This window comes from Astatotilapia calliptera, chromosome 7 (assembly GCF_964374335.1).
Source record: "Astatotilapia calliptera chromosome 7, fAstCal68.1, whole genome shotgun sequence".
Taxonomy (NCBI): domain Eukaryota; kingdom Metazoa; phylum Chordata; class Actinopteri; order Cichliformes; family Cichlidae; genus Astatotilapia; species Astatotilapia calliptera.
Window position 1 is genome coordinate 64689136 of NC_137428.1, and position 26894 is coordinate 64716029.

Below are 26894 nucleotides of genomic sequence, written 5' to 3' on the forward strand. Positions count from 1 at the left end.
CTTTCAGTCGCTTTCTCCACCCCGCTCAATCCACATGGAAGGCATCTCTCAAAGTGAAAAAGCGCAGGGAGAGACACAAACAAACTGAGTTAGACTGAGTAGCAACTATGGAGGAGTTGTGACACAGCTGGAAAAAAAGGAACAAGAAGAGAAGAGGAAAAACAGCTGTATTCAGAGCGATTATGTGAAGGAAGCTATGGCCAAGTATGGCTCTCTTCTCTGTTTGACTGACACTAGATGGCAACGTTTTGCTGTATAGCTTCTCTTACTAGTCTCCCTTTTTTCTTGTATCTGTTATTGACTCCTTGTTGCTTAATAATAGACACAGTATGGTTGTGCATATATGTGCAACTGTGTGTATCTGGCTAGGATAAAGGGTGGTGATGGAGGGGGGGTACAGGATGGGTTGCTGCAAACCCCTCTGACCCCCAGCCCCTCCCCTCCTGTTCTCCACTCTGAGTGAAGCCCTGTTCTATGGGACTGGAGGTGCTGAATCAGGCAGTGAAGCTGAGGGAAATCTTGCTTATCTGTGTGGAATTTTATTATTTTCAACTATTTGGATCATGATAGCTCCCATTCACCTTCCCTCCCTCTTCCTCCTTTTCACCTTGTCACGCAAACACAGGCTTTCCTCACACAGCCTTGCCCGTCTGCCGCTTTGCTTCCTTCCCTTCTCTGTACGGCCTCACCCTTGCTTATCACGCCAATTAACATTTTTAACTTCTGCACTTTTCCCTCCCGAGGCGGTCTCATCTTCCCCTTTGGGTGGGATGATTTATCAAAAATGCAATTTCAATTCAGTTTGTACCTCTAGTAATTCTTGTGAGAATTTTCTCCTTTATGATAGGCCATGGAGCACAGAAGTTAAATTTAAACGCATACCGAGGCCTTAGGTGCTATACTGAATCATGGTTTCTTACCAAATATTCAATTTAAAGAATTGTAGTTTATTTATTTTTTTAATGGGCTATTCATTTTTTCACCTTTCTGAGGAGAGTTGACCATTAATTCTCCGATTGACAGCTGAAATAAGAAACCGGATTTGTCCACACTTATTTAGAATGGCATTGAGGGTTTAAATTAAAAGCTCACAGTGAGTCATATACAGTGCCACTAGGACTTTTGTCATATTCCTACATATGAAGCACAGATCTGCGCAATTATTCAAAACATAAAGGAATCGACCGTCTGAAAGATTGAATCGAGAATGTCAGATATATCTAATATTTTTAGTGTATCGCAAGAGTGCACTGAGCTATAACAGAGGCTTTTTTTTAAGTCTTTATAATAATTAAAAACAAACGCGATAAATTAATTTTCAATTTATCTACAGTCTTGCATCCTTGCGTGTGCATAACTGTATCTATCAGCATTGTAGGCACATAAATCATCTAAAGGAAGGCATAAGCTTATCCACTAATTAGTGTGTTTACATATATATGTGTGCACAGACATGTGTGTATGCTGGTGGTGAGCATTATGAAAGCAGAAGCTTTTCTTGGCAATCAGGCTTCTCTTTAAGGCCCCCCCATCTCCCTGTATGTCTTGATTTGGAAAATTCTACCCCTAAGCAAAATCTTGTGCGAGAGTGTGTGGCTGTGTGTGTGTGTGTGTGTGCAGGTTTCATAAGAGCTCAGTAGAGAGAGAACATGAATTATAGAGAGCAGAGCAGGGTCTAGGAATCTCACACGCAAACCTTTTCTTTTTTACTTTTTAATTTTATTGACCGTAGTGGAGGCTCTTAGTTGTGCCTTCACATGTTTGACTCTTATGTCCAATTCATTTTAGATGCTTTAAGTGTTAATGCAGTGACTGTGCTGTAGATGGATTTGCATAGGGCAGGTTTAATTATTATCACGAAAACACAATGGAAACTCTCAAAAGCACAGTGCTATAGTAATTTGGTGTGACAAACAAATCTCACAACAAATCAACGGCTCACTTGAACTATATGAATAGTCTTCAGGGCTCTTACAGCCTCTCTGTCTCCTGTCTTTTCTTTTGTTGTTTTCTATTTACTTTTGCTTTATCTCTCTCTGCAGCATCTTCTCTCCTCACCCTCATTTCCTTCCACATTCTCTCCAGTTTCCCCTTATTTAGATAGCCATGGCAACACAGACATACACACCGACCCATACACAAGCGCGCATGCTCGTAACCTTTTCTTGATTACCCCTGACCTCTAGACCTGTAATGACACAGCTGCCACTTTGATCCGCCAATCAGCACGCGGCGCCACCCGTGTTCTCAGCGGTGCTGCCACCGGCTTGATAACATGTTCTGATAGGCCTGTGCTGATGTATTTCCTGTTTTGGTATGCTTCTTCATTTTTATTTTTTTTTCTCCACCAGCTGGTCCCCACATTCCTCAGAGTGAGGGAGGGGGGCAGGGGCAACGCCGGGATGTTTATGTTCATGTGCATGTAGGGGTGAGTGTGTTGTTTTTTGTGCAAGGGTCTAGCTGTGTTTGTGTTTGGTAGCCTAGATAGTTTGGTCTAGGGCTGGGAGGGTGTGGGGTAGGTGGAAGGGATGCTTGAGAAGGGGTGTGTGTGTGTGGTGGGGTTGTTTACAAGTATTGGCAATCGAAATGGGGTACATTGTAGGGGGTTGTGGGGGTGACTGACATACATGCAGGGGATAATGATGGTGAACAGCTGTTTATGCATATGCTTCTGCGTGTCTGTAATGGGGAACAATAGAGATAGGCAAACTTTAGGCGTAATATGGCTTTAAGGTATGATGGAGGATGGTGGAAAAACTGAAGAAATCGAACTCAGTTAGTTGTTGGTCATTATTGTTAATAATGGACAGATATATTTGTGTGTGTGTGTGTGTGTGTGTGTGTGTGTGTGTGTGTGTGTGTGTGTGTGTGTGTGTGTGTGTGTGTGTGTGTGAGCGCACGGTTGTTGCTGCTACTTCTGCTATTATCATCTGAGTGTCCAGTTTGAGATCAGATTGATGTGAACGTCTTTGTGGGTGGCTGGATGTGTATTTAGGTAGTGATGATATTTTCCTGAGAGCTCTGTTACCAGGCTCCAATGTCTCCAGTAGCAGGCTGGGAGCAGACATGCCCAGGCATGAAACCTATCATGCATGCGCACGTGCACACATGCACTTTCTCACTCACGCCCTCCATTTGTCTCTGGGCAGAAGTATGTGCTTATGTATTACTGGATGTCCTACACTAGTATGTCAGAGGGTTTCAGCGATAAATCTTAAAGTATTTTCAGTTGGACACTAGAGGCGATGTTCACCAACGTTCTTTACTCCTGGTCCACAAAGTCAAGTATACACAAGGGTTTTAGATCTCTTCTTATCCAACAAATGAATTTGACATTTTCTGTATGGTTGAATTAAATGGTAAATGGTAAATGGCCTGTATTTATATAGCGCCTACATTGTAGCCACAGCCACCCTGGGGCACACTGACTTTAACAGTCTTGCATCCTTGCGTGTGCATAACTGTATCTGTCAGCATTGTAGGCAGTAGAGGTAGGACATAATATTAGTAGGACTGACAATGAGGCACGCAAGGACATATACTACTGCTTGCCAAAGCTGACCAAGTTATTTGGCCATTACAGGGCTGTGGAGGAGATGTTATTGTAATTAGAGGGAGGCTGAGGGTCATAACCCTAAATTAAGCCATAGCAAAGTACTCTTGGTTTCTACACTTCATCTGTTTTTTAACTTAATTTTGTTTGTATGTTTTCACACAAAATCATTTTAATTTCGCTGTCTTTCCTGGGTGCTATTTAATTTGTCTTTTAATACGTACTTCTTTTACATCCCCACTCTCCTTACTTAATATTACTGTTCCTGGAACTGTTCATTGCCAAGACATTTGGACAGAAGAGTGTGTATGTGCGCGTGTGTGTGCGCGCGCGCGCGTGTGTGTGTGTGTCAATGAGATAAAGTGAGAGTGAATGTGTGGCACACCCAGGAGCCAGGCAGCAGGAGCCATTTACAATCATCTGGCTACATCTCTTCTCCTGCCCTGTTCCATTGCCTTTCCTGCCTCGCCTAGTTTGCTTTGACCATTTACTCTCTGTAATTGCAGATGAAAATGCACTGTTCATCTTGTGTTTTATACATGAACTGTGGAATTATGTCCGAAATGTTTGAAGTTGCCATTTCTTACATGTAGAAGAAATATACCAGTAGAGCTGTGATATTCTTGATACCCAAATTGATACCATGATGGTGGCAGACTGTTTATTTGGAATGATAACATTATATTTTCACAAGTTAAAGACACAGAAAATGTTAGGGTGGTTGCAGAATATCTCATTAACATTGCCACAACGTCTAAAGTATCTATTTTTACATTAGCTGTTGCAAACATTTTATCTCTTAGAGCATAGCTGATTTCACAATGACAGTGCCAATTGTCGAAAAAAAAAAAAAAGTCATGTCACCATAACCCAAAATATGCCTTTATTGCACTAGTTGTATTTACCATGTGTAGTTTTTCACCTGTGGTATTAAAGAAAACAACAACAAGAGAGAGACAACATTTTTTTGGCGATTTTGGTATTGAAAGGTATTGTAACTAGTACTTCAGGTGATTTCCCCTGTTCATCTTAGTAGAAATGCTTTTTATGCTAATGATGCTGCCTTGGACGTTGCACTAAAACACTAACAGTTGAACCATTTAAACCATACTGTGCACGTGGGAAAACATACTTAGATAACACATTGACCTACTATAGACCGACCTACTGTATTTAGGCACAGCCAAACACAAAGAAAATATTTGCAACACTATAGATGTCTTGAAGGCTTTCCAAGTTGGTGTCATTACTGTTGGTCTATTACAAATGAGTTTCGTTTTAAGTGTGTGGGGTTTTTTGTTTGTTTGGTTTTTACAACCTGACAGTGTTGTTCTTTTATATAAAACAATAGGAAAAGTATGAAGCGTTATTATGAGAAGGGCTATGTCAAATCATATCATCTGCGATCATCCATCCATCGTCTTCCGCTTATCAAGTTCAGGGTCGCAGGGCAGCTAGAACCTATACCAGCTACCACACGGCGAAAATTGGTACACCCAGGACAGGTTGCCAGTCTTTCGCAGAGCTAATGCATAGACAGACACAGGCAATCTAGAATCTCTAATTAACCTAAGCTGAGAGTACCTGGAAAGAACCCATACATGCATGGGGAGGCGCCGGACACATTCAAACCCTGGACCTTCTTAATGTGAGGCAACAGTGATAACCACCATGCTACCATAGCTATGATAGCACAGAATGTAAATTCCAGGTACCGTAATTGTCGGGCTATAAGCCGCTACTTTTTGCACAAGCTTTGAACCCTGCGGCTTTTAGTCAGGTGCGGCTTTTCTATGGATTGTCCATGATTTTTGTCATATCGTAAGACGATTTGTTTTGTTTGTTCCGCTGTTGTACGGCACTACGTTGCCTGGCGGAAGGGCATGTGATCAGACACACAGTATCGGGGTTCAAGAGTGGTATGTTTGTCACATGTCCATCCGCCAGGCAACATAGTGCTGTACAAGTAGCGCGAAAAACAAACTTCAAAGTAGCGCTATGCGTTCAGCGGGAGTCGTGGATGACGAGCGGCGATAAACTTGCGAAAAGCAAGTTATACTCAACTCCACCGGTGGAATCTGACAGCGTGGAAAAGTCCATGATCACCACATTTTAGCTTGTGCGGCTAATATTCAGGTGCGCTTTGTAGTCCGGGAAATACGGTATTTACATTCCCAAGGACACATGTCCAGGCATGTCTAAAAGCAAGAGCCATGTGATGGCCTCAAATGACCATTTGGCAAAAATGGACCTATTTCAACTCCCTCTAACAAAGCAGAGTACTTTTCAAAAAGCTGGAAACAACAAAGCACTTGAGGTAAAAAATAAAAAATAAAAACCCCACCAATGACTTCAACCAGGCTTCAAAGGAGGAGATTCTAACAGCTGGTGATCTGCAACCCAAATGTAAACAGATGACTCCACCGAGCATTGCTAGCTGCACTCCATATGACAGGAAGAGCAAATGGTGCATGTTATTCATTACTGATGCAATGACTTTAAGCAGCTGGTTGAAAAGTCTTACCAAAGATACAACTTCACAAGTAGAAAATATTTTTTCCGTTTCATTATTTGATGATATCAAGAAATCATTAAACAGCAGTCATGGTATACCTTTACTTTTAGGTGGTTAACACTGTGGCAGTGGATATGTCGCTAATACTACAGTATAATGCTTCTGCTGGTATCTCATTTCAATAGTGACAGTATTGTTTGTTTTTTCCATAGTCAGAAATTAAACTATAATTATTATCAATTATACTTTTTTTACTTAGTCTAAATTTTGTTTAAAAGCCCCTTTTCACTTGTATTTATGAAGTGGGAATTATATCGGCTGTATTTAAGATGAAAGAAAACAGGCTCACAACTCTTAAATTCCACCTTAAAAATCACTGTCAGCCTGTTTGGATAGTGTCTCTTAAACGCCTTCTGCGCACATGTACACACACAACTATTAGAGATCTCTGTCCTTTGCTACAGTTTACCTCATCATGGTATGTGGTTTACCTCACATCACCACATTGTTTTCTAGCCACATAAGCCACTGCCTCTCACCGTGTTGTCAGCACCTCTCCGCCTCTTCATGGCCCAGATTTCTCTCTCACTTTATTAGCATCTGTCTACATGTGTTTGATTTTTGATTAGCTCAATATCAACAAGCTGCAACATTAAATTGCATCTGTGGTACATGGCAACATAAAAGCGACATGCCCTGGTCTAGGGTTTCTCAGCATTGTAATTAGATGATCCATGTTATTCTTTTCACTTGTAAGTGATTTTGTAGCTTATCGGTTTATCTTTGTGTCCCCTATCAAATGAGGGGATTGTTTTTCTGGCAGTGTATAAGAGCTGGCGTTAATGGCTCAGTTTCGATTTTCAGACCATTTAAAGCCCTCTGAGGCTGTATAACCACCTGAAGAACTCCTTTTTCTTTAACTCGGTCAAGTGTGGTCATCCAAGAAGTTGGTGTACTTGACCCCCACCTCGCAGTCACAACTTATTTAGCTCCATAATAACTCTTGGTGCTTGATGTTTTGAGAGAGCACAAAAGAAATGCTGATCTCAGGCTGTAAAAGAGTGGTTAGAAGGTCTTTTCACATGGATTTTATTGAGATTATCTGAATGGAAGTCACTATTTGACCTGGAGAGTAGTTTTACAGCTGTTAAACAGTCTTTAAAGTAATAAAATGTTGCTCCATGCTTCTTTCATTTCAGAGGACATAAAATGTGATATGAAAAAGGCTATTTTGTGGATTTGTGATATTGGAAAATGAAATCAAACTTACCTCAATGGAGTTTAGTAATCAAACCTCTTTTTTATTATTATTATTATTATTATTAGTCTTGGAATAGTTCTTATTCTATCCTTAGCAGTCAGCGGGATCTAGATCTTAATATATCATCTTTCACATCATGAAGTCTGGTCACAGTCCAGAGAAGCAGGTTGAATTAGCCTTCGCTGCCTTCAGTGTGCGACTGTGCCATAATGTTCTATTCAGCTCCAGGCTGGTAAAGTGTCACTTTACTGACCTGGCACTTTCCTGTTTTCATCAGACACTTGAACATATCCACCCAGAGCAACTGTGACTTTCATATTTTATAGTTAAATATAACAGCCATCGTTTTTTCTTGAATTAATTTTAGTTTTTTTCTCCCCCTCTTCTTACAGGACACTTACTCCAACTGTTTTAATAATGCACCCATAAGGAGTCAATTTTAAAAACAAAAAAAATTCTTAGAGCTGTTTTTAAGCTATGACTGCATGCTCAGTTTGTCATAGATCAGTGGGAAAGGTCGATCGAACTGAATAATTGTCCTTTATGAGTTTCTTTTTGTCTCTCGCCTAGTCTTCTGTTTTCCCATCTCTGGGGTCAGCAAAGAGGGTTACTTAGGTCGTGTGCATGACTTTGTGTATGTGTACGAGCACACATATGGATTCAACAAACTCAGGTTTCAGATGGGGTCATTTCACTCGAGTACAGTGTTGCCTGGGAGGCTTACACGAACTACATGCAAGCAGTTCAGTTCCTCCTCAATGTAGCGGTTAAGAAAACATGTTCACACCAGTTGTTTTCCTAATTTGACAGCTGCCCCCACCAACTGGTTAAATCTCTGACAGTGGTCCCGAAATGTGACACTGGCCAGACTGACAGTCTAAATGCACATTTCCTGGGGCAAAACAAGGCACTGAATTAGAGCTTAATAAAGAAGTATACATGTACCTACAGATGGGAAAAGTGAAACGGTGTGGTAATGAGTCAATGACAACATTTACCCCCCCCACCACCCATTTCTTTCTTTTCCCCATTGAGAGGAAAACTGTGTTGTAATGGATTGTTCATGTGCGTAAGAGGAGTATGTTTACATTGCATGGCAGTACGGGATCGCTTCCCAATATTCCTGGATGGCAGCTTGAGTCAACTGGGAGCACGTTGAAGATGGCAAAGATGTAGGGAGAGGGAAAATACGCCTCCTTCAGTTTGTCATCTAGGAACAAAACGAGTACCAGAAATAAAAGCCTTAGAGGAACAAATGTGGAAGAGAAATACACATAATAATATTGCCTCTTTCTCCACTTTTGTCCTTTTTGGCCAGGACTGGGTCATCACCATAAATCACTCAATATGCAGTCATACACACACTCCCTCTCTCACTCAGATACACAGAAAGTCAGACAGACACCCAGGACAGATCATTGTAGCTCAGCGCCAGGAGATGGATGAGACTGGGGTTTGCCTCTGCTGTGGTGCGATGTATACATTTCAAACAAAAGTATGAATCCTCTCTGCCAACACTTTCTCTCACTGCGAAAATGTGTCCAGCAGACGGTTGACATACATGCACGCACACACTCAGGGCGCGGCCTGCTGCCAACAATAAGACTTGTTTAACGAGTCTCAGCTCTTTGTTGATTTCAGTCTTGCTGCTTTGTTGTTTTTGTGAATCGCGCTCTCCGAGGCTGGTATTAATCTTCACTGTCTGTATACATAAGGTACCCAGAACTGCTCTGTATAACTGGGAATTGTCATGCGACAATGTTTGGTTCAGGTCGGGTGAAGTCTTGTTTCATTCACTGCTTCATTGTTCATGTTGTTGTGAGCTCTTGTGTTTATAGGACTGGGGTAGACCCCTTCCTTCGTCACCTCCTACTTTCATCTTTTTCCTGTCACGTTTACTTCCTCGCATACTCTAGCCCCATTTTTCTCCCTTTGACCTCCTTTCTCCTTCTCTTACTCCTGGCCTCATCCAGTGTTTGCATTCTGGATTCCTCGATGGCAGTGTGCGAGGGTGCAGCGAGACACTGAAGACCTTGGCGTTTTCCAGGTGTTTCTCTGGTGTTTGGCAGTTCTCTGCCTGTGCCTGACTTATTTTGCACAGTCATCTCTTACTGTTATACTGCACTCACTAGAAAACCTCCTGTAGTTTGAAATTGAAACAGAAGAACAGGGTAGCTTTTGACTGAAGGTTGTGCATGTTTTTCTCCAGGCACTCCTCAAATCTGGTATCAGAATTCAGACCCAACTGGCCACATGTTGAGAGTAACATGAATTCAGGCCTGTGTGAAGTATCCTACCAAAATAGCAGTTTCCATAATGTGTTTTGGATAGTTGGATGGAGTTACTCAGGCTTTTCCAAATACCATTTTCTGGGGTTTGGTGCCTGAGTGTTAATCAAAAACAGGGGTAATGACTTGGGCAAGACACGCCAGAATTTAATCTTGTGACACTGACAAAATTACCATATACGCAAAGAAAGACCACAGCTGTGCTTTTGCTGTTTCAGCTGTAACTCTACACATAACACAATCACTGCAAACTCAAGATGCAGGAATTTGAACAAATTTGGTAATTTTTTATGTCCAGTGTTCTGCAGTTGAAATCGTTTTTGATTTACTAGTCTGACTCATTAAAACAATTCATTTAATACAGAATTGTTGGTACCGCTTTACTTTTTGTTGCGTTAAGCATCATAAGTTTGTATCTATTATTGTACGATCTACTGTACATTATAAAGCACCTTGAGGCGACTGTTATTGTGATTTGGCACTATCTAAATAAAATTGAATTGAATTAAGCAGTTTAAGGAGTTGTACACGGACACTTGGAAATCCAGGGTTTTGTCAGGTAATGCCACGGAGAACTCCACAGGTTCCCAAAGTGTGGGGCCCGCCCCCTAGGGGGGGGGCGCAGAACCATTGCTGGGGGGCACATATGAAAAGAAAAAAAAAAGAATGCTTGGACACTGCTAGCATAATTGACAGGTTTTTGGCGGGATTCCCACACAAACGCAAAGCAGGAGATGAAGCATCGCCAAATATGTTTCCAAACCAACTTCCTTCCAAGCCAAAGACTATAAAATATGGTGAAGCATATCTTCCCTTTGGCTTCACCTGCACAAGTGCCGAGGTAGGTCTCTGCGACAGAATTACTTTCCCCTGCAGATAGAGACAAAATACTGTTAATCTATCTGCCATTATAGAAATTCATCTCATGTAAACAATAACGTGGCGCACAGCGTGACGTGAAAAAAGGCACATAGCTTTGACGTTGCGTGACGAACTCTGTATTCCTCGTCCACACGTAAACGCAAATACGGAGTTTTAAAAAATCCTCCCTTTTCGGTGTTTCGAAACGCCGTTTATGTGTGGATGAAAGGCCCAAACGCATAGAAACAGTTGCGTTTTCAAATATACCCGCGTAGGTGTGGACGTAGCGTAAAAGAGTTAGTAGTTTATTTCATTGCTACCTGTAATTTATTGCAGTTTATTCATGTAGTTGTCTACTAAATGTTTGAGGTGTGAAATAAACCACAATAGAGTTTGAAAACAAAATATGGGTGTGTGTGTGGTTGGAGGATGTGTTTGTGCGGTTGGGGGGGTGCGAAGATTTTTCTTGTAAAACAGAGGGGGGCCTAACGAAAAAAGTTTGGGAACCACTGATACAGTCCAAGTCGAGTGCAGCAGAACAAAGACCATTGTGGAGGGTCTATTCTCATGTCCAACAGTATTATGAACTAATAAACTTACTGGAGCTTGTACTTGGTAAGCTTGTTGTTTGTTGCTAGTTTTTCACACCACTGTGCAGACTCTGAGATCTATCAGCAGTTACCAGTTGCTGGACTATGTCAAATTTTAGCATATTGCCCAAAATGCTATAGGCTGTCCTTATTCGCAGCTATTTTTACAGTAGACACAGTCTGATTCATTCTGCATCTTTAGCTTCACGTTGCCTCTCCCTCTGGGAATTAAACTATGCTTTGCAGCAATTATATGCATGTTTCTCTTGGTATTTTGGGGGTTGGAGACAGACAAAGTAACATTCACATCAGAGCCAGACCATTCCTTAACGCCTACACACTGACCCCATACAGAATGTTTCACATATTTAGTTGATTGACAATTGTGTTCATTGAAACAATTTATTTTTATTGTAGCAGGCCTCTACACATAATAATTGATCAATCGGAGTCATTTAAGTAGATTTTATTATGAAGAGGAAGCTGATAGTGTAAACTACAGTTTTAATGATCCTTGTTTTCATTTTTTTGGAAACCCCAAACAGCACATCATAAAGATACATGAGACTTACAGAATAATCTATTAGTATAAATATTTACAAGTGTGCATAAACTCTGCCTGGGTTTGGTGTGCGTGCTCTGTGGTCATCTAGAAATAAGCACTTGTAAAGATGGGACAACAATGTTATCTGTATAATTACATGATTTTCTTCATAATTTCATGGTGTTAAACGAGCAAATATGGAAGAATAATATACATCAGGTGGGGAAAAAAGGTAGACGGTAAGTGGTAATGTAGATTTCTGCAAAAAAATTTTTTAACTGGATCCAATTAAACCGTTTGTTTCACTGTTTTACTGTCACACTTGCTCAGCTTTTATGTGCAAGTAGATTTGGTTAATTTGATGACAACAGCAGCTGCAGTCACAGTAGCAATAGTGATGGATAGTACCAGTAATTAAAGTAGTAAACACAGTAACAGCAGCAACAGTAATAGCAGTGGTGGCAGGAGTAGTAAATTCTTGTATGGCTGAGATGTTTCTCCTGCTTTGGCACTAATCCTGTCACACCTCCGCCACTCCTAGAATGTCAGTTGCAGGGTCATCAGCTGGAGGCAGGAGGACATATAGGTGATGTTTCCTTGCCATCCCCTATAGCTGCCTTTTGGTTTTTACCCAAACTGCTATCCTTCCTCTGGAGCCACAACCAAAAACTTGATTTCTCAGCAACCTCCTAGCTCCCTCAAAGCTATCCACAGGTTTGGGCTACCACAGAGTAGTTGGATAACAAATGACCTTTTATAGCAAAACACTTTAAGATCGTCTGTCTACAGCTTGTTGAAGCATTACATCATAACAGTATCTTTGAAAAGGTTAGGTTTTATGTAGCATCAAAGAAGTGATGTCGTGCTTATTAGGATTACAAATGATATCTTAACTGCTGATAGTAGTGAATGTTCTGTTCTAGTACTACTCAGTGCAGCAGTTGATACAGTGTTTTGTTTTATCACTCCTCTGCAGCAGTTTTGGCAAGCAGAACCATTGTCTGAATGTATCGTTGTGCCAAACACATTTTTTGTTTTCATTGGTGACCACAGCTCTCAATACTGTGCACTGAACTGTGGAATCCCCCAGGGGTCTATACTGGGACCTGTCTTTTTGTGTGTGTGGCCGCTGTGTCACATTAGACAGGGAGACAATATTACATTCCACTGCTATGCCGATGACGTGCAGCTCTAAGTTCTACTACGTTTTTAAAGTTTTAAAACGTATATAATGTCGAACGGTTATTAAGAAATGGATGAGTGAGTTTCAGACAAAACAAGAATTTGAGTAATTGGCACAGACGAGCTGCATCCAGGTATCGTGTCTTCTTGCCCGGATGCAGGGGTGGGTACAGTGCTGGCTGTAGCTCAGGAGGTAGAGCAGGTCATTTACACAGGTTGCTGCTTCAATATTGCCGTATGAATGTCTGTGAATGTTAGATAGAAAGGCACTTGCTTAGAAAAAGCACAAAAAAGTGCTTGTATGAATGGGTGAATGAGGTAAGTTGTTTAAAGCTTTGAGGGCTCAGGTAGAGTAGAAATGCCTTTCCTGGGAAATTGTCTTTATGAAGAAATGCTCCTGCTTCACCCAGACGGCATCATCTACCACCATGGTTTTCTGCTGTTTCTGGCTAGCTTTAAAACAGAACTGTCACAGTGCTCCCAGATCAAACATTTAGTTTGATCTGTATGTACTAGGGCTGCCACAAACGATTATTTTGATAGTCGACTAGTCACCGATTATTTTTGCGATTAGTCAACTAATCAGATCATGCATCCATTGGACATAAAACGTACAGCTTATTGCACAAGCATGCATCTGCTCTTATATAACTATCATTAGCTTACAGCTTTAAGTGTTTAAGGTATGTGCTAACTAAAAATAGAGATGAGATGATAGTTTATGAAATTTGCCGATTGTTTCGGTGAAATAATAATAAACTCCTTGCTATCTAAAATATAACAGGACACTCGAGTATATTCTCGAGCATCTCACACTTCTGATAATCAGAAATGTGAAAACTATAACTTTAATCTCAGCCAAACCGATTTACTCAGGAACAAATAAAATACTAAAAAAAGCCAAAAATAAAATTTTTAAGTTATCTAAGTGACTTATATATATTTAACCTGAGTAGCGAAAGACGGCGGTGGGTTTGAAAACAATTTGCCGGGAGTCCGGTGTTCTCACGGGCTCTAGGGAGCCTTGCCCCCGGCTAGCTATCGAGCTAGTGGGTAACAGACGTCTCCGAAAATGTCGGAGCGCTTTTGAAAATATGTGGTGTCTTGATAAACTGAGCAGATATTTGAGGTTTACACAGCTACATTCTCGCCTGAAAATATGTTAAACGTTTATTTTGTGACCCAGAAAGAATAATAAGAGTAATATTAAAACTAACTAGCTGCCACCATTGTTGGCAACTGAGCTGGGCTGCGCTATGAATTCTGGGACACAGCTTCTTCTTCTTCGGGGTTTAACGGCAGCTGGCATCCTTGTACATGCAGTGCTGCCATCTTCTGTTTCAGTCCGTTATTACACTCTTAAATCCTACTACTTATTCCTGCGTCGACTATTAAATTAGTCGTCGACGATTTTGATAGTCGATGTAATCATGACTAGTCGACTAATCGTGGCAGCCCTGGTATGTACTGTAGTCATGTTCTAACCTATAATTTAGGTTTGTATGCACTGTTTGAGGTTAGTGAAAAGCACCTTTTCGGTAGATTTTAATTATTTTTTTATCAATTGTAGTTACAGCAGTGGCAATACAGTCAACCACCTGCCTATTCGCGGTTCAGTATTTGTGGATTCGCTGATTTCTATAGCGCTAAAATATTTTTTATTTTCATTTTATTTTAGTGACTAAATACATTTCTTATGATTAAAAAAAATTGACTAATTTTCAAATATTAACATTAATGTAAAAACACCAAAATATCAGTAAATTGTTTTGTTTTGTTTTTTTTCTTAAAAAAGATTTGCCAAACAACGCGCAGATTCCTAACACAAAGCTCATGGGAAAATTAAAATAGGCATTTTTAGAGGTATTTGCAGATTTCAGCAATTCGTGGGCAGTTGTGGTCCCTAATCCCCGCGAATTCCGGGGGTCGACTGTAGTGGTGTGGCCTTAGCCCGAGGTGTCTGGGTTCAACTAAGAAGAGTTAAGAATGGGTTTCAGATGTAACTAAGCACAGATGTACAACTCTTGTGGGTGAAGGTTATTTTCTCTGTGATTCACTGTAATTTGATTCTATGAGAGAATTGATCATGTAGGTTCTTTTAGTGTTTTAGATGTATTGACAAATATATTGAGGATTGGGTTTTATATTTCTCTGGTAGATGTTCTACTGTTGTTGGGGAAACTACTAAGTTATAGCACTTTGCTTAACATGTAAATGCCCTGTGATAAAAATGACATGTTCTTGCATTTTCCCCTCATTTGATCCTTTGACTCTATTGTTATCAGTCTCAACTGAATTCTTGTTGCCAGGTGTCCACGAGGGACGCTCAGAGAGACAGGCTGTAGATATGTTTGCATGTCTGCATGCATGACCTGTCTCTGTGTGTGAACGCACTTGTGTGCAAGTGAGTGTGCATGCATGCATATGTGTGCTGTCTGTACTGTACTCTATGTCAACATGACACAGGCTACATTTTGCCAGAGATGCATTAGTTATGGCTAGAAATGGGTTAGTATGGAATAAATAATGGATACCATCTTTTCCCTCTGAATAAATCAAGACCAGAGAAATGGACAGGAGAGGAGAGCTAAAAAAACTAAAGACAAGAGAGTGAGTGAGCATCTGTGTCATATGAAGAGTAACAGAGCAAGAATGGTGACACACTCGCCTTCATTTTTGCAAAGAACTGTGATTTATTTTAGGAAGGTGCAGTTTGACATATTTGTTACACAGAAAGTGATTTACAAGATTGATGGTTTTTGAGTCTTAACAAACAACCGATTTCTCTCATTAAGTAAGAACACAGTGTTTTTTAAGCTAAAATTTTTCTCTGTGCTTTCTGTCTTTGCCTCCTCATCAGGCGCTGGGCCAGACATTTACTTTTCCTGACATCTTCCCAGAAAAAGAGCGGGCACCGGCTGAGGGCTCTATGGAGGAGATGCAGGAGAAGTTCATGGAGGACGAAAAGCAGAGGCAGAAACTCGACCCCAGGAGAGGAGGGGTCACCGAGTGGTTTGGACTCTGAGACAGACTGACAGACTATGCGTGTATGTGTGCATTTCATAGGGATCAACATGCATTGACTTACAATATTTTGATGATACTTCTGTTTCTGTAAGAAACACTTATAAGTGTGCATGAAAGAAGAACGAGCATGTGCGTGGGAGACTGCAGCCATGTGTTTCGTGTGTGTGTGTTTGTGTTTGCGAGGCGTCAACTGAGTAACCCGAGCCAGAACAGAATCCGAGGAGGAGGAGAGTGGCCAAGCTCCATCTTTGATGAACCCAACTCACCAAATTTCTATCACCTCAGATGACCTCTTCTCTTCCTCCTCACACTCTACTTTTCCCACCTCCTTTCCTTTTTACCACCATCTCTTTGGCAACAGTGTAATTGCACCTCCTCGCTTTGTTTCTCTCTCTCTTTTTTTTTGTTTCAGAGGTTTTCTCCCTGCACCCCTACTGTGTTTTTCCTATTATGCTCATCCCTCCACTATGATCTTCTTCTTTCCCACCAATGACTGTGATGTCCCTAGTAGCCATTATTCTTAGGCTAGTTGGATCTGACTATCTGGGCAGCCCACAGCCTTCTCTCTTTTATGAGTTTGCCTTGGATTAATTGACCACTTAAGGTAAACAACAATTAAAATGTTTGAGCAAAGCGAGCACATGGAAATTACAGGAGGGTTATATTGCAGCATTTTGTGGTAGCCCATCTTGCCGTAACTCTGGAAAAAGATTGTACTCTGTGTGTGTATCTTTGCCTACCGCGCAAGACTTACCAGTGAATCTGTCCTATTCTACATGCTGTTGGAATAAGACCTAATAAACAGTCACTTGCTCTGCTTTGTCTTGTGTTGTCCTTTCTTCATCTCCCACGACTGCTGTGTTGAAAAACAGCCACCTTGAGATTCTGTTTGCTGCACAAGTTTGCCTGCGCAAGTGCCAATGTGGTCTGGTAGCTGTTTTGACAAAGTAATGATCTGTGTTTGAATCGGGCCAGTGGAGGATGGAGCTCCGTTACGGTAATAAAGCCCATAAAAGGGAGGGACTTCTCCTGGGCACCCTCAGACCCTCCATTATACTGAAAGGCCAAGGTTACTGTAAGTGTCCCCCAGCCGTGACCACTAATGCTCTCTGGCTAATACAAAGGTCCAGTCCCTGACCTCACCCAGCCAACTCATCTATCACTAAGGAGAATGTCAATATTGATCCTGTTGGCCCTTTGTCTGCTGCCTGGAACCACTCACCCCCTGTGTTACTATAAAGCAATCTGATTTGGAATGAAACAAGCCTCCAGTTACACAGCCCCTCCGTTTCTCACTCTTTCCCTTGTTCTCACTTTTTCACTTTTTTATTTTCTTCTTTCTTTACTCTGCTCTCTTGTTGCCCAACCTGAACCTCCAGAGAAACAGCTGCTTAACCAACTGAGAGAGAGTCCAAATTCCTTTTCTCGCTCTCCCCCTGGCCTGAACAGACCCCACATGAAAGTTGGGAAATCAAGTTGTGGTGTTTTCCAAGTAATTATCTGTTCCTGTTGTCCTCTTGTTCTTTGTCACGGGGAAGCCCTGTTTGTTCTAAAGTCACATACATGCATTGGTACATTAACAGCAACTGTCAACAATAATCTGACAGTGAGCCGCTAACATTAAATCTCTGTTTAAGGCCTGCTGACAGTGGTGGTTATGTAGTGTTGGGGATACATTTTTATTTTTTTTAACTGCAGAGACATTGCACATTGAGACACACTCGGTTAATGAGCTCATCTCTTGCTCACACACTTAAATGTCTCTGAGTCATTTCAGCTCTTTAAAAAAGACAAGTAAACAGGAACAACTCATTAACTGATAAACAGAAAAAGACAAAGTCATATGCTAGAAGGAGTGGGTTATTGATGTAGCGTCCTCTGAACAGTTCCACCATGACTTACATTTTTAGGGCCAGATTTCCTGAGGGCAAAACCCTATGTCATATTTCCTAAAGAGGTCAGTCAATTTTGTAACTGAAAACACTGACAGTTATTTTTTTATACTGGGCTTATTGCATATGTGGGCCTGTTTGTAGTTTACGTTTCAGAGTGCACACATTTTTCTGCAGGCAGTTTAATGCAAAATTCCACTATATTTAACACTGAAAGAAGCACGCTTCAATTTGTGATTCTGTGACACTAAGAGTGTTCCTTCGTTTGAAACAAATGCATAATTAGTGTGCATGGATCGCTCAAAAGTGTAAGCATAGTGCCAAAGCTGTAGCCCTCTCCTGTGGCTCGTCACCTCACACCGCACGTTTAGAGCCGAGCTCCACATATTTCTACTTCTCAATAATGCTTTGATGAAAGAGAGCAGACCTGAATTGATATCCAGGTGGAGCAACAGAGACAGATATACATATAAGGATGCCTCTTTTATTGGGTATCACAATTAAATTTTAGAAGTGAGCAAAATGTTTATAGTGGTCCACAATATAAAGAGTGGTTCAAACTGAAATGGGATTTAGAAAATAAAATTGATGAGTGCATTTACGTGCATGGCACAGTGACAGCAAATCCACTCACGCACGGTCGGATCAGGATCTGATGGTAAATGATGATTTTTGTTCTTCCGCACGTCCTGCAGGTCAGCTGTTAGATTTCAGGTTCTACGGTTGAATAGTTTGATATAAAGCAGGTCTCTTCTGCATGGATCCCCTGAGCTGACACGTTTGGGGATTGCAAACATTTGTCCACATGGTTGCCAGCAATTTCTAACTAGCATTTAAGAGTTTTCCGTTACATCAAAGACATAGATTCTCAGTCAGCGGAGAGACAGAAACACGTGCATAAAACCTTTGCTCACCTGGTCTCATATGCACAATTTGTGCAGTTGCAGCTTCACTATTGCTGCTGAGTAAATATGTACCCTAGGTTGGTAATGTATTTAGCACTACAATGCAAGCACACTACAATTGAAAATGAATATCTGTATGGCACCCACATTGCTGCATTACAGACACCACAGAGTCTCTATAAAAAAAAAAATTCATAGCTACATACATCTGTATTGTAAATAGACACTTCCTTCACCTTTTGGTGCCTGAGATACAGTGTGTATATAACCCTACCACCACCACCTCCCTCCTTTCACCCTTCTACTTCACATGCAATAAAAACCTACACGCGTTCCCCCATCTGGTTGTGTCTATGCTATCCCTTGTTTGTTTGTTTGTTTGGTGTTCTCGTTGTGTGTCAGCTGCCGCAAGGTGGCTGTGGTGTAAGGAAAGGGGAATATGGAAGTGTGCAGGCAAGCTAGCTCTGCACTTGGGTGCAGCTGAACTTGGGATGACTATAAGCAGCTCCAGATTTATAAGGATCTTGGTGTGCTTAAACATGATGCTTTATGTATTGTAATGCACCTCACGTTGTGTAATTGCGGAGGAAGGGAAGATGAACATGTGTGCGCAAGACACGGAAAGTTCAGTAAGGGTGGAGGGAGAGAGCAGATGGAGGTGAAGGAGAAAGCAAAGTGAGAGTGAAAAAGAGATGACATCATCAAGAAAATGCTGAGCTGGATTTAAAGGCAACTGGATAAAAGAGGTCTGATCCCACATTGCACCATCTCTCTTCCTTCTTTTTCCCCTCTCTCTTCCACTCTCTCTCTCTCTCTCTCTCTCTCTCTCTCGAGATGTACAGTGCAGGTCGTGTTGCCATCCCTACACGGTTAGTTAATGGAAGGAGGATTGAATATTTTAAGCAGCACATCACTCTCTTCCTTTCCCTCCTTACCCCTCTCTCCTTTTTTCTTGTGCGGTTGTGCATTAGTCAAGTGCACACATGACCCTGTTTCTTCTACTGCAGTCCACAATTGGAATCTGCATGACATCATGCTGTATTTTTGGCATGAGTGGTGGTATAGTGAGTGTCCTCTCTGACTCTGTAGCCTCTCTAGGGACCTAGATCTCCTTCTTGCTGGTTGTAGTAACTGCCCATTTGCAAGTGAAATCTTTGCCTGCAGATGCTTCACTGCATCCTGTAAATGCTAAGGAATTTAGATGAAGCATCCCACAATAACACTGCAGATAACTTTATCTCATCAGTGTGTTGTCACTGGGGTTGTCTTGTGAGGAGAGCCTGTGCCTGACTGCGTGCGCTGATTGACAGTGAGTAAGAACTTCTCATATACTGTAATGTGACAAAACTGACAAAAACAATACAAACTTTGAGCTGAAAGTGTTTTCCCATACATATGTAAAGGCAATCCATTCCAAACTGTCTGTAAAATTATACATACTCATATAGTTCTACAGTTACTACACCTACCACCTTCTTGTGCAGATGCACAGACTTTCACACACTCACACTTGTGTTCGCTAAGACAACCGGGGTTGCCTGCTGAGGATTCTGACGGCCTCTCTTGGACCAGCGCCATGCACATTCCTCCTTCCCCAGGTTGCCATTGGTTCATCTGAGCTCAGCCAGTGCACTCTGTCACCCCATAAGTGTGGGCTTATGTGTGTGTGTGTGTCTGTTTCAGTGCGAGTCCATGAACCATAAGACGCTTACATAAAAAAACATCTTCCGTTTGAATGTAGGACACACACAGTCAATATAGGCGCCTAATGCTTGTGTTCATGGCTCCTCGTGAACTCCTCACATGCAGAAAACGTACCCTGATATGGCCCCTCGCTGTATATATACAGTCATACTGTAGTCACATTGATACACGTGTTGGCTTAGTGCCATGAGTAACAATTTAAGGAATACACTGGAGAAAGAACAGGCTCTTCATTGTTGTTTAGATTGCTTTTTAGTAAGTATAAAACATTAAACTCATATATTCTAATAACATTTTCTAATATCAGGAGGTTTTGGTTGATGGGCTTGTTTAGGAAACCCTAAATGAAAAGTCTCAATTTTTTTTACCAAGTTAAAAATTGAAAATAGCACATTGTCAAAATATTGGTTATACTAAAAAATAGTGATTTGTAGTGTTTTCCCATCATTCGTCTTATAATTCCTTTGAACTCACAATCTAAATTTGCCACGAGATGATAAATGAGATGACGGTGAGTACCGTTTCTACCCATATGTAAATGTCACTAGATAATTAATATAGACATGGATAAAATGAAGATAAAGCAATTTTTATTACTTTTTCAAGCATCCTTTGCAGGTGATGGTTACTTGAAATCTGGGCATCACTAAAGCCATAAAGGTGGGTCTTTACTGTAGATGTCTTTAGTTGTTTGTGGGTCTCTCTACCTCCCATTAGTTTGAGCTGAAATACAGCTTGGTGGGGTGATAGTCATATGACTCACTGACTCTCCACTTCTTTACCTTCAAAAACTTTTGGGCCGCTTTCACATGTCATTGTCCATCGCTACCGTGAGGTGCTGGCCAGTCAACTGAACGAATCTGAGCAGAAAATATAACTTCATCAGGCTAGTTTTGTCTTCTGTCAAATCACCAGTAAACAAGAGTGATCCATTACCAGTGGAAATCATGAGTGCCTATGCATCACACTGCCGCCACTGTGTTTTACAAGTGATGTGGTACGCTCCACAGTCGTTACAAGGCTTCTCCATACATCTTTTCCTCCCACTTTGATAAGTCATATAAAGTTACAAGGCAAGATGAGGTAGTGGCTGTTCTTTCTGCCGAAATGCAGTTTAATAGCAGGGTTTTAATAGTTTTGCAATTTTCATTAGTTTTTATTTTTATTTAGTTTTGACTTCAGATTTTCAATTTTATATCATTTTTAATTAGTTTTTACCATTTGTTTGCTAGTTTAGTTTAGTTTTTATTTTTATTTTTTGAAAATCCTTAGTTTCAGTTTAGTTTTGATTAGTTTCAGTTATAGTTTTACTTGTGTTTGCAATAATTATGTGTAACAAAATATCCTTGGGTATGTTGCTATTCCAGCTACCATACCCTGCACCCTGGACAGGTCGCCAGTCTGTCGCAGGGCTAACACGCAGAGACAGACAACTCACATTCCCACCTATGGGGAACCTATGAAACCTATCAACCACTGATACCAGGTACCTATAAAAGATAAATCTTGGCCCCAATGAGACTATTAACTCTTGCAGCACCGGGTGTTCATAATTTTAGTTCAAGTGAATTGCTAAACTTTTTAAGGCAATTGGCTCACATAGTTGTGTAGATATCCCAGTCTCAATAAACATATTCGCCAACGCTTCCTTTCGCTTGTGATGTTCCTGTGAATTGACAAACCAGTAGCCATCAGGTCGCTGTTGGAAGCACTGCATTAATGTTTTTTGTGGAGTTGTCTTGGGATGCATCACGCTGCCTTGCCTGGGGTTAGCTTCTGTTTCTGGGGATGAGGGTTGGGCGTGCTCCCTTACCTTCTCAAGGTAAGCTAGGTTAGTTACAAGACACTTGCTTTATCTAAAACACAATCATATTCAAAGTAATCCAAAATTGGACCCTGGTGATTTCTCCTGACTTTTGCTGACATGACACTACGCGTGGATGGAGCGGCGACACACATGACTCGACTAACGTACTTGCCACCCGCTGGCATAATGAGACACAGCAAGAAAAAAACCTGGAAACTACACTCCATTTTCACCCCAGACTATTGTATGACACACACACGTCAATGAAAACTCAATGAATTCAGTTAATTTTAGTTAGTTTTGTGAACACTCATTACAGTTTTAGTTAGTTTTCCTGTTTTTGCAAAGTCTTGTTTTTATTTTTATTTCCGTTAACGAAAATGTTTTTTCACTTCTAGTTTTCGTTATTTCGTTTTCGTTAACGATAATGACCTTGTTTAACAGTAATTTGATTTATTTATTTACTGGATATTGTTAGCTTAGCAGCATATCTGCTAGGCTTATGCATATTTATATTATGCATATTAATATTTATTTATATCTGCTTAATTTTTGTTGTTTGGTACCATACTTTTAGGTAGTTTAGACTTGCGGTTTGTTAAAAGTACACGAAAAGAAACTCCTTTTTGTTGTTTATTTACAATTATATTTGATTATGATTTTTTTTTTAATATTTTGATTATATGCAATATTGCCTTATATAGTAAAGATAGTTGGACTGGATGGTCCATGCTCCTGCCCGCTGTTCAACACATTTATTTAGATTTTAAACTTTGCAAAAATAGCGATGCCTAAATATGAAGAGCCATGGAAGATAAGGGAGTTGGTTCAATGCATCTGGTATGCGTGTGTTTCAAAAATCATAACAATAAGAAAAAGAAGGGTTCAAATAGGTTCAGTTCAACAGAAATCAACTGGGGTCTGGCCACCCATCTGGAGTACAGAGCACTGAGCTCTGGTTTGCACACATACCCACATGTGCACTGGTCAGTGAACCCCTAGCTGGTGGAATCATATTGGCTGGAGGCTTTGCCAAGTCAATAACACAGCCTGATCCCTGATGCTGAACTTCCTGGAAGTCCCGACTCGTCTCAGCACTTCATACCTGCTCACGGCTCCAGCTGCTGCTTGGCTGCACAGTGGGCTGAATGGAGATCAGGGAGTCTATCACTCCTTTGCGCCTGCCTGCAGGTCATTCTGAAACACCAGTTTAGAGGAGAGCAGAGGAGAGGACAAACCATAGGAACATTGAGCCATGGAGATTGGATTGATTTGTTTCTACTGACAATAAGATCCTATGCATATTAGCAGGGGTTTCTTCCCATGATGCACAATTAGACTGCGGTCAAAAAACTCCTTGCAGCACCCATGTATATGTCTGAGAATGATCAGAAACTATTGTAGAAGAGACACATGAGAGGAGGGTGAAAAGTGTGGTTACAACGAGCGGTTAGGAAAATATTTGTGAAGGTGAACTGTCGAGAGACAGATGGACAAGAAGAAAAACAGAGTGAGGTTTAGAAGCTATTGGTCTTGGTTTGGGGGATTAGAAGGGATGCATGGCGTAAGAGAATTTGTGTCAGACATCTCTGGTCTAAATGGCTGTTGGCTACTTGCTCTTATTTACAACATCTTCACTTTCTTACACTACTGTTTCATTTCCAGCTGCGTCGGTCTTACGTCAGAAAATGCCACTGTTAGCTATTACGTTAGCCAACATAATGACAGAACTGCTCCCGCAGCCAAAGACGGCTCAGCGACCTCTGGCTTGATTTCAGCCAGCATGGCTTGCACTTTTGTGGCCTGGATTCATACAGCAGGGTATGACTTACCAGGTTTGTCCACCAGGAGCTGATTACGGTTGCTTGGGCTCAGCAGACAATGAGTTTGATGACCTCGCTGGCACTGTTTCAACAAGGGGTACTCAACTATTGCGACCTGAATTTGACTGTCTGGCTGCCACTGATGTGGTCTGGGTTCAGTAGACAGAGCTTGACTTGCATGGCCTGAGTTCATCAGATGGAGTCCAACTTTTCTGGCCTGAGCTTGTCAGACAGGGCTCAACTGGTGTGGCCTTGGCGGATACAGAGCCTCGCGGTGATTGAGGATGTGTTTGTTTCCCAGGCAGCGAGCAGGCAAGGTGGCGGCATTGCTTCTGCACAGCTGAGAACTTGGTGTGGGGGAGAGGGAGCCAAAACAAACTACTGTGATTGCCTCCCATATGCCCTCCTGACCTCAGTGTTTCAATTGCCAGGCAAAGAAGAGGAACAGGGTGAAGGGAAAGGAAAGAGGTGGTTTTTGAGAGGTTGTTATTGAGGTTAGAGCTGAGGTGGCTCTTGGTAGTGGGAGAGGTCACTTGAGTATTCAGCAGAATTCTGGTTCAGGACCCTTAATTTAGATCTATAAACAATATTATTTTGTGTATGTGCATAAAGTAGGCATCAATTACAAACCCTGCTCCCCCTCTTCTATCTATCTATCTATCTATCTATCTATCTATCTATCTATCTATCTATCTATCTATCTATCTATCTATCTATCTATCTATCTATCTATCTATCTATCTATCTATCTATTGACCAAATGATGATTTTACAGTTAATAGTCCATAGAGAGAAGTGATGAAGAACAACAAAAGTTAAAGGAAGGAATAAAGGGGGTAATGGACAGGGAGTGAGAGAAAGGGAGACTTGTCGTCTGAGAGGCTGTGTGGTTCGGGTTAGGTTGTGGTTTAAGCCTTGAGAGAGCGGGAGGGGAGAGAGTGGGAGGCGCAGGGGGCGAGCAAGGCAGCGCATACCCGCAGCATTCAAATGGAGCTCCCATTGGGAGGTTTTACGCTTCAAAATGGTTTCCTGTGACGTGGATTGTGTGTTTGATTTGAGCTTTGAGGGGTTTGTGTTATTCTCGGGAGGGGAGAATCTAGCACGCTCTCATTTCCGCACTACCAACAGCCAGCAGAAAGTTGGCAAGCCGAAACAGGGGGATTGTAAAGACAGATTTTTCTTTCCCTCTTCGTACGAACCACATTTTTTCTGCTTTTACTTTTTTCGCCATGTTTTTTTGCTGAGCCTGCTTCAGGACTTAGCCTGCATATTGATGGATTGTTCTTAATAATTGGACCTGCTCAGACCTGTGTCTTTCCCTGGTTTTCCCAGGCTGCCTGATTTTCTGCTGATCTTAACATTTGTGAACAAAAAAAAGTGTATTATTTAGATGTGTGGACACATTTGCTCCCTGACACAAATGCATGCCTGCAAAAATGTACAAGCCAGTTTGCACGTAAACTGCGCAAGCTGTCAAACACATACTTTGGAACTAATTGCAAACAATGGATGCCAGCTGGGCAGTAGGTGCAAGCAGTACAAATGGGTCCAGGTTTATTCTTTTTAAACTAGCTTTGAGGAGAAAGAACGAGAAAAAATACAGTCAAATGGGGCAAAAAACACCCCCCAGAAGATAAAGTTTGTAGATAGAATAGAGGCAAGGGTCACCAAAAAGAGAGGGAAGGGGCTTACACCATGGCAGCAGGAAGCCACCTCTAAGACCATAAGGAGTCATACAAACCATCAGAGCGCTTACTGTTCTGCCAACTACTGTACTTCACAGAGCCAAGAAAATGCCAGAAATCAACACTGAATGTGTTTGTGTTGGGGGAATATCCGTAGAACCCCACTCTCTTTTCTGATCAGCAGTTTTCTTTCTCTCGTCTCTCTCTTTCACGTTCCCTCTCTCTACCTTTTTCCTCTCTCCTGCCCGCCATCCCACCAGTCTTTATTTTCTTTCTGTAAATACCGTACCGTATATGCACTCCGCTTTTGTAAGAGGACAATTACTGTAACAGAGTTTCTACTGTGTGGTGTGCATGGAAAACTCCTAGAGGCCAATTTTCTCCACGAAGTTATGAAAATAGTTTTGATAGAATGACTGGGCTTTCCCCAGTATGTGGTGGCCGAGTATCTCTGGGGTTCCACTGCCATCCCGGTCCCCACCCTCTGCTTCAGTATCCCAGTTGTATTCTTCTAGTTATCTAAGCGTTATCCATTCATGAAATACCAGCCAGCAGTACACAGCCAACAAATACATGTGTCAAGGACCGGTAAGTGTCTTCAAGAACTTCTTGATATCTGTGTTTCCTTTACAGCACTGGAAATTTTATACAACTTTTGAAGGTCTCCAAATAGCTTTGATCCTAAAGTGCAAAATACATATAGCATTGCGCCATTTAATATATATCACTTTATGGTGATAGCTAGCAGCCACGTTATAGTTTGGATATCCAGATGCAGGTTAAAAATTCGGAAAATAATTCTCTTATTAACTGGGTATTCCACTGGTGTTGCTGTTATCTTATAAAAAACAGAAAAATGGTTGAACTCATATGTTCTTCCATATGAACGTACTTTAAGTTGTATACGTATAAAGTATTAACCTTATTCACCACTGCTGGTAACTCCACATGTCTGATTTGACGTTGGATTCAGATTATGATAGACTTTTGCATTTGATTCCCTTTCTGATGCGGTTCCAGAAGGGCTTTGAGTCTTCTCCTGGGATTGAACAAGAGAGCTTTTTAGGCAAATGAACACCGCACCATTAATAACCATTTATAAGGAAAAGTGAGTTTGCGTGTTCTCCTCATACCTGCACGAGGTTGTCTCTAGAAAATCTGCCAATCATGTAAGGTTAATGCTGCCTATGTAGCCTGAGATGGTAAAGCCTGAAAATGAGCTCTCCACAGTCTGTAAAATACATGGGCACTTTTAGT

General features: G+C 41.3%; 1 protein-coding gene across 2 annotated transcripts in view; it reads left to right on the forward strand.

Moving 5' to 3' along the window:
* mrpl23 (mitochondrial ribosomal protein L23) overlaps window positions 1-16639 on the forward strand; it is a 47980-nt gene extending 31341 nt beyond the window's left edge. Inside the window, exons 5-6 of one of the 2 annotated variants that reach the window (XM_080304882.1) lie at window positions 2352-2428; window positions 15655-16639. In XM_080304882.1, coding sequence (XP_080161008.1) covers window positions 2352-2426 — 75 coding nt within the window. In that variant the 3' untranslated portion in view covers window positions 2427-2428; window positions 15655-16639. The remainder of the gene's footprint in view (window positions 1-2351; window positions 2429-15654) is intronic. The other variant, XM_026176472.2, reaches the window with a different exon arrangement.
* The last annotated feature ends 10255 nt before the right edge of the window (window positions 16640-26894 follow it).